Below are 14,366 nucleotides of genomic sequence, written 5' to 3' on the forward strand. Positions count from 1 at the left end.
CTTGCCTGGGCTGTCCCACATGCCTGGGCTTCAGCTGTAATGGCTCAGCACTGACCCATCTCTCACTCGTCCTCCAACAAGACAGCCTGTGCTTGTTCTCATGGAGGCTGGGTGGAATGTGCCATACCTCTTAAAATTCTAGGCTCAGATCTGGCTCCACGTCACTTCTGCTGCTTTCTCTTGGCCCAAGCAAGTTATAAGGCTAGCCTTGTGATTCAAGAGGGTGAAGAAACAGACTCCCCCACTTAATGCGAAAAGCTGCAGAGGCACGTTGCAAGGGGTGGGGATCGAGGGAGGGAATGAACAGTGATCATTTTTGGACTCTCCCACATGGTTACTCTGCACAGGTGGGAGAAATCGAGGAGAACATACTGTAAGGGCTAGTATAGTGTCTGATGCCCATATGCTCAGCACCTGGTAATGTCTCCGTTCCTACAAAGACAACAGCAAGATTGGACACGATGCAGATCCCCCACAGCATGCTGCTACAGGGGGAGGTGGTAGAAACAGAGCAGATAAACTTTTTAATCTAAGCCTCAGCATTATCTCTGCCTTTCCCAATCGGCAAGTGTTTTTAAAAAAGATTTTCAAAAGAGCAAAATTATAGGCCTTGCTTTTAGAAAAAGTAAGCAATGCGGTCTCTCTCTTGCTCTTCTTTCTTTTTTCCCCAAGAATACCCTCAGAATGATAGGACTTCACCTTCTCTTCTCTAGAGGAACAATGCGTTATTTTGGTTTGCCTTTGATCACCCGTGATTCACTTTAAAGGCAGCGCTACTGGAAAAACGCAGAGAGTGGGGTTACAATCAGAAAAATGACTATGTAAAAAATGGCATGTTCTGACTTTCTGTCTTTGTTTCCCAGCAGGTTTTTGGAATTTTGTCTTTTTTTTTTTTTTGTCACTTCTTCATTCCTTTACCAGTTGAGAACCAGCAGCCAGACTAGGGAAATGTGGGCTTCCTGTGGAATTTGCGGAGAAGACATTTGACCTAAAGATGACAAACAGATAAAGTAAGGTTTTTACTTACAAAACAGGCCAAAATGATGGATTAAGTTAAATTATCATTCTGGTAACATCACAAAATGTATCAAAAACCTGAAAATTATACAGAGTTTTCACCTCAACTTTATCCTAAGAGAACAAGTGAAAACCGTGTGTGTGTGTGTGTGTGTGTGTGTGTGTGGTGTGTGTTTAAAATAAGTCTTTAATTTGGGATAATTTTAGATATACAGAAAAGTTGTGAAGATAGTACAGAGAATTTCCATATCTTCTCACCCATTTTCTCCTAGTGTTAATATATTACCATGGAACATTTGTCACAAACCAGCACTGGTATATTACTATTAAGTCAACTCTAGACTTCATTTAGATTTCACCAGTTTTCCCATTAATACTCTCTCTGTGTTAGGATCCTATCTAGGGCACCACATTCCATTTATTATCATGTTTCAATATCCTCCAGCCTATGATAGTTTCTCGGTCTTTCTTTCTCTTTCTTTCTTTCTTTCTTTCTTTCTTTCTTTCTTTCTTTCTTTTTTAAGATGTTGACAGTTTTGAGAAAGACTGGTGGAGTATTTTATAGAATGTCCCTCAATTTGGAGCACCTGGCTGGTTCAGTCAGTTAAGTGTCTGACTCTTGATTTATGCTTAGGTCATGATCTCAGGGTCCTGAAATCAAGGCCTGTATTGGGCCCCAAGCTCACTAGGGAGTCTGCTTGAGATTCTCTCTCTCCCTCTGCCCCTCCCCACAACTCATTCTCTCTCTCTCTCTCTCTCAAAGAATTTTTTAAAAAGTCCCTCAATTTGTGTTTGGTATTTTTCTTATGATTAGACTGAGATTACGGATTTTGGGGAAGAATACCACAGAGGTGAACTTCTTGGTATTCTTGTCATATTACATCAGGGTACATGATATAAATGCTCATTGAAGCATTATATACAATAGTGGGAAATTGGAAATAAATGCCCCACGAGGATTAGTTTAGCATATTTTGTTACAACCATATATGGGGATCGCTCATAGCCATTATAAATTATGATGTATGTTAATATTTTAATTTTTTAATTTTATGATTTTATTTATTTATTTGATAGAGAGAGCGCACAAGCTGGAGGAGCTACGGAGGAAGAAGGAGAGGCGGACTGCTCTGCCCTGCTCAGCAGGGAGCCTGATTGGGCTGGATCGCAGGACCTTGGGATCATGACCTGAGCCAAAAGCAGACATTTAACCAGCTGAACCACCCAGGCACTCCATTATTTTTAGATACTACCTACATGAAAAGCAAAGCAGGATATATAGTAAGATTGAATTTCATAATTAAAAATATCTTTATGTATACATGGTTTGGAAACTCTGCATATGGCCCCACAAGAGGCTTATAAGGAAGACACTTCGATTCTAGAATCTGGCCCTGAGGGCCTTACAAATGGGCCCACTCCTGTTATAGCAGTGTACCTTCCTCCCATAGGAGCCGGTGTCCACTGCCATACAGGGTCCACACTGTGACTCTGGAAGCAGGTGGCCTTCCTGAAGCAACAGTGCACATCAGAAAGTTATATCCCAGCAGAAGGAGTACATGTTTTTCAAAGGTATGATATACACAATGGCATTAGTGATGTCTCCTAGAATTATTGCAAGGAGTAAACAAGGTAACACAGAGAGAGAACATGTTTGAAAATATTTGACCCATGCTGACCAACCCTGAAGAATTATTAAGAAAACAGAAGCAATAGGAAGAGTAGGTCTTAAGGAAAGGGATTCTGCTGAGGCTAATCCTGTTCTTCCTTTAAATCTCCTTTGTGGACATTTGGATTCATTCTTCCAGAAATAACCCTCTGGTGATTGCCTGAGCTTACTGCCCAGAGGTCTTTTTTATCATTGACATTAATGGGAGCAGATCTTGTCTTTAGTCTATGGGATGGAAGTAAACTCCCATTCAGGGGGTTTCTGTGGATTATCCTTGTGCTGTTCATTTTTTGTTCTGTGCTTTGCCCTGGATTATATGATCCTGAAGAATGAGGGTAATCAATGTGTTTGTCAACTCCAGGACCTAGGATGGTGTTTGGCACAGACTAGATGCTCAAAATCTGTTAAATTAATAAAAATAACAAGATAAGTCCTCTGTCCTGTTGAAGCCTCCTCACATCCCTTTCATCCTTCCTTTCTCTTTCTCCTTTTAAGGAGTTTGGTGTGGTGTAACTGCCTCTCTTGACCAAACTCTTAAAACTGACCATTAAGAATATAAATAATTTTCCACCTCCGGGCCTTTGCACTTGCTTTCCCCCCTTCCTCCTGGTCTATATGCTGCTCATGTCTTACTTTTTAGTGTTCAGATCAAATGTTTTCTCTGTAGGGGGTCCTTTTTTGGCAACCCTATTTAATATTTTCCAGTTACTCTTGTCTCATCACCCTTTTTCTTTCTTTCACGAGGCTTATTATAATCTATAGTTGTTCTTCCTTTTCTACTTTTCTCTCTCACTCTCCTCTCTCCCTGACTGTCAATCTCATTTTCTCTTTTTCATTTCCTGTCTTCCCAACTTGATTGACAATTCCATGAGGGCAGAGACCTTTCCGGTCCAGTCCATCATTGTATCCCTAACTTTACAATAGTGCTCAATAAATATCCAGTGAATGAATTCAATGAAAAGACACCTTGCTCTAGGATGTCCCCAACTCTAATATTTGCCCTCTCTAATCTGTCTCAATTTAACACTAATATCTGGTCACCACTTCCTGTTTAACATTCTTCAGTGTCTTCTGGCTGATTTCTAAATGTATTGATTTCATAGAACATACCATAAAACACATTTCTTGGTTTGTCCTTGGCTCATAAATACTTATATTTTACCAGGTAAAGATATTTAAAAAAATGACAAGCCAGGGCACCTGGGTGGCTCAGTTGGTTAAGTGTCTGACTCTTGATCTCAGCTCAGGCCTTGATCTCAGGCTTGGGAGTTCAGGCCCTGTGTTGGGCTCCATGCTGGTTGTGGAGCCTACCTGAAGGGGGGAAAAATGGTTAAAACCTCACAAACAATTGATGATAAGACTATAGTGAATGAGATTTAAATGAAAAAAGAAATGAAGAGACCATCTCAAAAACTTAGCTGTTCAAAAAGCTTATTTTTCTCATTTCACTGTGGCTTAAGGAAAATGTTGGAAACTCAAGATTCGGGAATAAATGACTCATGGAATAAAATCAAATCTCTGCAAGTTAGTCTTGCATGGCCCTTTGTATAGGCCCAACTTGCTTGTTTGCTTCAGTCCTTGCTCCTTTGTTCGGATTTTTGTTCCAGATATAGTAGATTACTCAGTTATCTCAGGTTCCTTGACCAGGCCATGCCTGCTCTTGACTTGGAACATTTGTGTTGTTTCCTTAGCCTTTTGCTCTATACCTGCCTAGTCAATTTCTATAGGTTACGAACATAAATACTATTAGTCTTTTCTGTGGTGGAAAAAAAATCAAAACCATGAGAAAAGTGATACAGAGAATGGAATGAGAGCCTTGACATAAGCATGTATGGATCAGAATCTGATGACATTCACCAGGAGAATTTCATTACGCAGTTGTGGCCAGAGCCAAGTAGCCTGGACTTGAAACTCCTCTCTCTAACTAACTAGCTATGCAGATTTTGACAAGGGACTCAGTCTCAGCATTAACAAACAAGACAAAACAAAAAAGGTGTGATATGAACCTTGTTAGGTTGCTATGAGACTTAAATATGATAATGTTAAATCATTAAGCCAAGTTGCTGACACATAGAACAGGTTCACATATTATTTTCTTTTTCTCTAGACATTTATCAACCTCTTCTTCAGGAAAATGAAGAACGAAGCTGTTCTTCAGACAAACTATAAAATATGGGATAATTATTTTGGGTATCATTAATGTCCCATTTCCTCCCTTTTGGCCCCTTTGGCATATTGAAATGAATGATTAATAATTATCTCATTGTGGGTACATACATTTTTTGTTTCTTTCAGCCAAGATCTTGTCCTGAACTCTGTCCAAAGTAAAGGAAAATGGAAAGAAAACTGTTTATCCAGTCACTAATAGAAAATTGTTTAGGTGAGTTTCCAAGGACATATCAGTTAGAAATAATACTTGGCTGTTACAAAAAGCTGAAAACAATGGCTCATACCAATTAGTAGTTTTATTTTTCTCATAATAAAATTGGTGATAATGTGGTAGACTTCATGTCCCCAAAGACCCAGGGTCCTTTTATCTTTCTGCTTAGGCTTCCTTGGCATATATTGCTGCTTCATAGTCACATGACGGCTGACCTACTGTCACCTTCAGGAAGAAAGAAGGGTGAGGTAAACAGGTAAGAAAATAAAGGTACATGTCAACTGAGTCAGTATGTTCTTCCCTTTTAGGACTGTCATAGAAACTGTCCTGTAACTTCCACTGCCATCTCAGTAGCTAGACTGGTGTTGCATAGCAAAAATTTCTGTGATGATGGAAATGTTCTGTATCTGATCTGAGATGGTTAGCCGTTTGTGACTATTAGCATTTAAAATGGGGCTGGTATGAAAGTGAAGGGAGCCATCAACAAAACAAAAAGAGAACCTACAAAGGGTGCCTCAGAGGCTCAATTGTTTAAGCATCTGACTCTTGATTTCTACTCAGTTCATGATCTCAGTGTTGTGAGATCCGGCCCTACACTGGGCTCTGCTCTGGGCATGGTGCCTGCTTAAGATTCTCTCTCTACCTCTCGTTTACACACGCTCTATGAGGAAAAAAAAAAAATTAAAAGAAAAAAGGCAATGTACTGAATGGGAGAAGATATTTTCAAATGAGATATCCAAAATATATAAGTAACTTATATAACTGAATAAAAAAAAAACCTACAAAAAACCAATCTGATTAAAATGTGGGGAAAGGACACAAAGAGACATTTTTTCAAAGACAAACAGATGGCCAATAGACACATGAAAAGATGCTCAACGTCACTAATCATCAGGGAAATGTAAATCAAAACCATGGTAAGGTATTACTTTACATGTGCCAGAATGGCTAAAATGAAAAAGACAGGAAATAATGAGTGTTGGCAAGAATATGGAGGAAAAAAGACTCTCCTGCACTAGTGGGAGGAATGTAAATTGGGACAGCTACTGTGGAAAACAGTGTGAAGTATCCTTGAAAGATAAAAAATAGAAATATCATATGGTCCAATGATTCTACTACTGGGTATTTACCTAAACAAAACACAAGCATTAATTTGAAAAGATATATGTACCCCTATGTTCACTGCAGCATTGTTTATAATAGCCAAGATATGGAAGCAGCGTACATGTCCATCAATAAAGGATGGATAAGGAGGATGTCACACACAGAGAGATATTACACAGCCATAAAAAAGGATGAGATCTGGTGACGGATGGACCTAGAGGGTACTATGCTAAATAAAATAAGTCAAAAAGAAAAATATCATAGGATTTCACTCATATGAATCTAAAAAACAAAAGTAAACAATAAAGCAGAATCAGATGTATAAATACACAGAAGAAACTGATGGTTGCCAGAGGAAAGGGGGGTATGGGCATGGGGATAAGGGGTGAAGAGGAGATGGAGATACAGGTTTCTAATTATTGAGTGAATACATCATGGCAATAAAAGGCACAGCATAGGGAATATAATCAGTGATCTTATGATAACGTATAGTGACAGGTGGTTGGTACACTTGTGATGGGCATAGCATAGTGTATAGAGATGTTGAATTGCTATGCTGTACTATGCTGAAACTAATGTAACATTGTGTGTCAACTCTACTTAAATGAAAAAAAAAAAAAAAAGACAAAGAAAGAAATTGACCCTGCTGGACCTCAGTTGGAGACAGCCATCCTACAGAACTGAGAAAATAAATTTGTTTTTCAAGCCAAAAGTAAAAAATTTTAAATACGTGACTAGGATGACTGAGGAAATGAATTTTTAGTTTTTATTTAAGTGAATTTTAATAAATTTAAGTTTAGTTACATGTGTCTAGTGGCTACCATATTAGTGCAGGGCTGGACCTTTGTCATATGGCGATCTTATCTGCAAGAAAGGCTGAGTAATGACAGTTTGGGGCTGAGCACATTTCCCCCACCTGTGACATTGTGCTTTTCTTCATAGGAAAAAACAAACAAAAATGATTACAGTCTAGGCAGATAGCAGTCTCTGCAACAGAGTGATAGATACATACTAACACTCATTAAACCGGAAGAATGGAGTCTTAATGGGTTTATCACAAATGTGAGGAGTGGTGTGGCTAGGCAGACATTATGTAGCTAAAAACCAGAATCCCAGAGCTAGAGTTTGGGTCAAACGCCTTCTTTTCATCATGAAGAGACTGAGGCTTAGTGGGGTGACTGAGAGTCTTAATTAAGAGACAAATGGGATAACCTGCTCTGAAATAAGAGCTGATTTAGCAGCCTTTCAAACATCACCTGTGGTATCATGCAAACTCTCAGAAAATGCTCTCTGCCTCTTTTTTTTTTAATGTAATGAAGAAAAGCTAGAGGGATTTTGATGCCATCTATTGGTAGACAAAAGTATAAGGCACCCCTTCATAGCATAGCTTGTTACTGATGGGTGAGGCCCCAGAGGTCAAACAGGGTGCCATTCAGAAGCAGCACAGGGGAAGGTCTGATCCCTGTGTCAGCTTGGAACAAGTATATCACTTCTCTCCTGACTCTTAGCATCCTGAAAGGGCTTTCTTAGAGCTTTCCTTTCTGCTTTCCAATAATACAACCTTTCTCAGGCATTTACAGAAACGCAGAGGAAGACCTATCAGTCAGTTCTCAAAATCACATGAAAAAGAAAAAAAGAACACATTTTTTTTGAGCTATAAATAACCCTGGGGGGAAATGCAAGGTTTTTATTTGAATCAAAGCCTCAAAAATAAATCCTGTTATTTACAGCCATACCTTTGACTCGTTGAGTATGTAACCATCCTACAGTTTGGAAGGAAAAAAGAAAACAGAAATTCAATTTCAAAACAAAATGCTCACCCTGACTCACTCAAGGAAGGATCCAGGGTTTTTAATGCAGGGCATTGACTCTGCCTGTTTTTCCCCTTCATCATCTGCTTCCCTTAAAAAATTGTATCAACTGCATTGGTAAGAATTTGCATTTCTTCCCTTTTGTTCCCTGGCTCCATTCCAGCATTTCCCTTGTCACACTGATGGGTGGGGTGCCTTTCATATTGGCATAGGACAGTGAGCGGATGTCTCCCCTTATGTTAACCAACAAAGACCGGCGAGGGGATCTACTCAGAGCTGGAGCCTCCTTCACGTCTTGGGAACACCAGTGGCACCGTGACTCTGTGGCTTGGATTTAGACAATTTTGATGATGGCTGTAGAACCCAGCAGCTCAGAATCCACGAAAATTAGAATTGGAAGGAGGTGAGTGATACAGATAACGGGATGTCGATGTCACGATTGTTGAAGGGACTCTGGCTGGTGAGCAACTTGCTGTGGGGGCAGTAACCGCAACCATAGTTCATTAGTGGGTTATAGATCTTCATTTACAGAGATAACCTGTTGATTTCATATGAGAGGTGGGAGTAAATTCTCCTTTATGTGCCCTAAGAAGAGCCTCTTTGAATTTACCTTCAGTGTCATGCCTTGAAAAAAAAAAAAAAATCCAAGTTTCTGGAAAAAAGCTGCATGTGTGTTCTGCACACTGACTTGTAGGCAACTCTTTCTAATTAGGGAGCTGAAGCCGGCTGGCAGGGGAAACCATATTTGTCATAAGTTGTGGCATTGCATTTAGTTTGTGTGTCTGTGCTTTTAACATGGGGACCAGAGATGATTGTATCGGATTCTTCCCTATGGGTTCTGACTGTATTCTTCATTCTTTTCCATGGTTCATGTGTTCAGCCAATCTGCCTTGTCCCTTCAGAGCCTGCTTCCATTAATACTTCTATTAATAATTATATTAATTGCATTAAGCATTAATTGTAATACTTCCATTGATTACTTCCATTAATACTCCATTAATACTCCCTTCCATTAATACTCTCATTAACTAGTTGTGTTCCCCAGTCTGGGCTTTCTGACCACGCAAACCCCAGGTTTGTTGTAGAAATCATGAAACCTACCTGGGCAGATTGTTGAGAAAATTAGAAGAGATAGTCAACAGAGTGCCTAACAGATTGCCTGGAAATAGTACATGCTCAGCACGCCTCGAAAATAAGAGGTTTGTGTTAAATGATCTCTTAGGTAGTTTTAAAAATCTAATTTAACTGTTTATTGACTGCTAAGGACAGATGTCGAACTCAGCATTGGGGTCACAATCACAAACAAGACAACAAAACAGATCTTTGCTTCACAGGACTTAAATTTAAGGGAACAAAATCAACAGGCAAAGAAATCACTTTCCTTTTATTCCCCTTCATCTTTGCAAGTTCAATCCAGCTCAAACTTCAAGTTCATTACCGAGGCTGCTACTTCTTCTTCTTCTTCTTTTTTTTTTTTAAGATTTTATTTATTTACTTGACAGAGATCACAAGTAGGCCGAGAGACAGGCAGAGAGAGAGAGGGGAAAGCAGGCTCCCTGCTGAGCAGAGAACCTGATGCGGGGCTGGATCCCAGGACCCTGAGATCATGATCTGAGTGAAGGCAGAGGCTTAATCCACGGAGCCACTCAGGTGCCCCACCAAGACGACTACTTAATTAAACCTGAAATACTTTCTGACTTACTATTTTCATATTTAGTAAACATAGGCTGATTTTATGTGCTCAGCATCGATCCCCTTATTCCCGGTGGGAAGATCTTAAAACTATAATGGAGAACTATCCCTATGTTTCACTCTGAGTTAATGTGGATCAGGTGGTGGTCCACTCTGGCTCCAGGAGTGGGACAGAGCACAAGGAATGCTCCCAGACACAGGAGAAGGCCTGGTGCTTCAGTGCAATCCTATATCCTGGGGTGCATTGATTGGCTTATGTTTAGCCACATGACCCAAGTTTTTCAAATCAAAGTGGATCAAAGGAGCTTCGGTGTATAGGCAAGCTCCGTAAGATCCTACGGTCAATGTTTAGTGTTATCCTACTTCAGAAGGTCTTGAGAGGTGAGCTGAGGGAAGAAATATATTATTGTTTTTTTCCTTCTGAAGACTCTTCTCCCACATCTCAAACATCTTCCTAATTGCCTTGATAGAACCATTAGTGGGGCAGCTGCTCCTCATTGCATTATTTCTCCATCTCTGCCCTTTGAAATTGAGAATTCTGGTTGGTGAAAAATTCTTGGCTGATAACCTCTTCACATGAAGAGCAGCCCTGTTAAGAGGATGGGGAGGAAGAGCCGCCTCTCTCCCTGCATTCCTGTCCATATTATATTGTAACATCTCCATGTCAACCGGATGTCAGAGACAACCTTTTTTTCTAACCCTTAAGGATTCTGAAGCCCAGTATGTGATTCTGACGATACCTGAGAGTTATAGTATGGCTATATGCTGACAGAGTAGTTGTCTAGTTTATCTGCTGTTGCAGAAACAAGACACGATGCGCAGTAAGTCTTTCTATTGCTCATTTATCTGAATTTGACTTTGAATAAGTTTTGGAACAGGAAAACCATACTTGCTTCCTAAAGTGCTTCATGACATGTGGCAGTGGTTACCCCTTACATAAGACAGCATGTTTCTGTATATTTTAAAACAGTACTCTCTAAGTTAATTTCTTTATCTTATACTTATTTGTGAGATGGATGTATTCAGGAACACGTGTGACGAAGAAAAGCCTCCTCCATTCAATTATTCATGCATTTATGTACTAAAAAAAATAAATATTCGGCTCCTACCATATGCCAGGCACTTTTGTGCGACCCCGAAGATACGGAAGTGGGCAATATCATATCTTCATTTTTGGTAGCATTTGAACATCCATTCAAGAAGTTTCCTTGAATGTGTGCAAGAAGAAGTATCGCTCGCACGCCCTCCCAGATATGACCGCTTTATTCTGAAGTGGAGATGAGATCTAAGCATTTGGAGAACTCAGTTACGGTCCTCAAGAGCCCGGCCTGAGCGACAGAGCCCGGCGGGCAGCACGCCCCCGCATCCAGTGCCCGCGCTGGGCGGGGCCGCGGATTCGCATTCCCGGGGCAGGGCTCGCCTCCGCCGGAACCCCCCAGGGGGCGCTCGCGCCGAGGTTTCCCAACTAGTATCTCGCCGGTTGCCGGGCGCATGGGTTTCGTCAGAAGGTGGAAACCTCTCTGAGAAGCTGCCATCTCCCCACCACCCTCGCGTCCCCGTCTCTTCCTCCCTTCCTTCCTCCCGTCTCCTCTCTGTTCCCTCCGGCTTCCTCCCCGTACCTTCCACTTACTCTCTGAGTTTACTGAGAGCTCAGCCTCCACCTCCAACATTTTCACCCTTTCCCCAGCCCCCACCTCCAAGGATGGAGTCCGGGTTTCCGGAGAGACCAAACTCCCCTCTCAGCATCATTCGCATCCGCTGTTGCTAAACTGGCCTGAGAGGACGAGGGGGGAGGGCGTCCGACCCCCCCGTCACACCACCACCAACTACACCACCAACCACCTCCACTCCAGAGCCGGATTCTGCATCCTCGGGGTAGGACAGACCTCGTCCCAGGCTCGATTCTCTTCCTACTCTTCGAGGTTGGTACCTCCAGGTAAGTAGATGCCAACTCTGCATTCCTGTGTTCTTGGGGCGTTGTGATGGCAAAGTCCTTCGGGGCTGCTGCGTAGCAAGACCAACTTTTGAGATGCGCTGCTGGGTTTCGCTCAGATTTGCTTCTTTATCATTGCTGCTGCTGTTTTAAAAAGCAGCTACGAGCACAGTCTTTAATCCGAGGGAACTTTCATCCCATGCATCTCGTCTTCTGCTGTCCGCTCAACTCGCCTCGGTGGGGTGGGGCGCGCGGGGTGGGGAGCAAGCCCGCGGAGGGGACAGCAGCACACTCGCCGGGGATCCGGTCCTGCAAGCGGTGGCGGGGGGAGTGGGGCGTTGCTGTTTTAGAAATCGGGGAGAGGGAGGGGAGGAGAGTCCCGGCTGAAGTTGCAGCCTCCCCCTCTGACAGTGAGAAAGCTTTGGGAAATCGTAGCGGTGGCCAGTCCTTGATCTAACTGCTGTTGGATTTAGCCTCTCAGCTTCCTTCTTCCACCCCCCTTAACAATAGGTCCCAATAGTATGTAATGGTGGCCGGGCCTCTCGGACTTAAAACTAATCAGTAGGCTTGCAAGTCCTTTGATTCAACCAAGTCCGTCACCGCTCCTTCTTCTGTTACAGTAGCCATGAGGGAAAGGGGGCCAGGGGTGGGACTGGAGGGACCACCAAACAGCTAGCCATGGCCAACTAAAGAGATCAGAACCCCTTGTGGGATAAGAGAAGCCCGTGGATTGTTAGGGCAGAATCCAGGGAGACAATTTGGAGGTGATCCATGCCAAGTCTCAGTGTTGATGACTATCCAGTGGGGAGCTGGCTGAAATACTCTTAGGAAGATGCACTCTCTTCCCTTGAAAGAAGTGGGTGGGCTTAAGGCTCCAGTTCCCATCCTGCCCTCCAGATCCCACCGCACCCCCCCAGGCACCCTTGCAAGACTGGCTTCCGGTCCCAGAACTTGGGAGTCTCTAGGAAGTATCACAGACTGCAGCGGTGATCCCAGGGGCTCAAGGTTAGGAAATGCGGGCTGTGGGGGTTCCCGAGGTGGAGGGAGGAAAGATGGGCAGAGAAGTGGTGGTGGATGAGTTAGGGAGGGGTGAGTGTCCTGGGAAAGTTTGTAAGAGAGATTGAATGTAGGTGATAAAGAACAGATTATAGGACTTTAATTCTTTTTTAGGGTATCCTAAGGAGAGAGAACAACCCTTCCTCACCACTCTTCCCCATCATACATATTGACCCACTGATGTTATAGGATTTCAGTGTCTTTTGGGAGGAGATGCTTCATTCCTCTGCACCTGTGTTCAAAACTATGCAAAACCAACCCTCATTCCCTTGTTTCCTCTTGTTGCTTTGCCAGAGATTTTAAAAGCACTGCTCTGATTGTTCTTGGCTCACGTGGTTTTCATTTTCCTAAAGAGCATTTTTGAGCTGTCCAAGGTATTTAAAGTGTCCTTAAACTGAGACTAAAGCCTAGTAGTCTTAGTGAAAAATCATCTTAACTTCAAATGAAATATTGTTTTCTCCTTGTTCCTTCCTTCAATTGCCCTCTTAACAACCCCTATTCTCAAAGATGCTTGTGGGGTGAGGTTTTTTTGTTTTTGTTTTTTTTTTGGCTTTACATCAAAAAACCCTCTCTCCCCAGAAAAACTAACTTTTCTAGAGCATAGATGTTTTGAATCCTTGACAATGTATTGTAGTTAGTATACACTGGTTAACCTGCATTAGCACATCCCCCCTCCACCCCCAAGAGCCAGAGACAAATAAGAATTTTACTTATTTGATGCCCTTCAAGTTTAGGAAGGTCCCACTTCTTTTTATTACTCAGCAGATAAGATAGAGCTCAGGATGGCTATTGCTGTGATTAAATAACTTCTGATGTTTTCATTTCCCTTACTAAGCTGCCATTTCTAGGTTAAATTCATTCTATTGGCTTGTCTATTTTTAAAGAGAGACTGACAGAGTTGCTCTTGCAGATCAGGGGTCTGAGCTCAGAGTAGGTCAAAGGTATTCACATGTAGGGAAGTGGATCAAAATAGAAGGGCTGGCAAATACAGATAGGACACATGTGTTAAGTGCATACTAACGAAGACCAGAATCTCCTCATTTATCTCTGATGGGAAGATTATGACAGCTTTACAAGATCAAACTCAAATCACAGCAAAAATAGGTGATGTTCCCTGCGTTACATAAAAGGAAGTATCAGTCCATAGCAGGAGTGGATGTTGAATCCCGGGCAGTTTTGAATGGTTGGGTGAGGAGAGCTTGCCTATAATGGAACCAAAGGTCTACTCATGTGTTACCATGTGAAAACGCTCTTGGCCATCAAACTTTACCTTTCCTGTGAGTGGTCAGCCTCATTCTTATCCTTCCAGATACACTCCTAGTAAAATTTATTAGAAGCAGGCACAGATGGGGTCCATCGAGTTTCCCAGCATGAGACAACCACTTCACTGGAGTTTCTAAGTATTTCTTTCAAAACAGTAGCTCTGAGGTTTGTGATTGTTTTTAAATTGTACTTAAAAGACTTCCTGTTTATCTCTAGGTCTCTGGTAGCAACATGGCATTTTGCTTGAATCATTGATTTTTTTTTTTTAGGGTAATCCTGCTTTTAGAGGTTTTAATTAAAAAGTCTCTTGTATTAAAGTGTTTCTTAATCTACATGTGGATTTCTGATTAAAACATACCTCATTCCAGTTAGTAGGAAAAAAGGTGTTAACCTATTTCCAAAGAAGTTTTATGTAGTATTCCAAAATATGGAAGATTTGAT

The 14,366-nt window shown here is 41.8% G+C and overlaps 1 protein-coding gene across 2 annotated transcripts in view; it reads left to right on the forward strand.

Moving 5' to 3' along the window:
• Nucleotides 1-8,162: 8,162 nt before the first annotated feature.
• Nucleotides 8,163-14,366, forward strand: part of CPNE4 (copine 4) — a 475,067-nt gene continuing 468,863 nt past the window's right edge. Inside the window, exon 1 of one of the 2 annotated variants that reach the window (XM_032869701.1) lies at nt 8,163-8,384. In XM_032869701.1, the coding sequence (XP_032725592.1) occupies nt 8,329-8,384 (56 nt within the window). In that variant the 5' untranslated portion in view covers nt 8,163-8,328. Of the gene's footprint in view, nt 8,385-11,128; nt 11,610-14,366 lie in introns of those variants that run through there. The other variant, XM_032869702.1, reaches the window with a different exon arrangement.

Source organism: Lontra canadensis, unplaced genomic scaffold (assembly GCF_010015895.1).
Source record: "Lontra canadensis isolate GAN:19392208 unplaced genomic scaffold, GSC_riverotter_1.0 scaffold38, whole genome shotgun sequence".
Lineage (NCBI taxonomy): Eukaryota > Metazoa > Chordata > Mammalia > Carnivora > Mustelidae > Lontra > Lontra canadensis.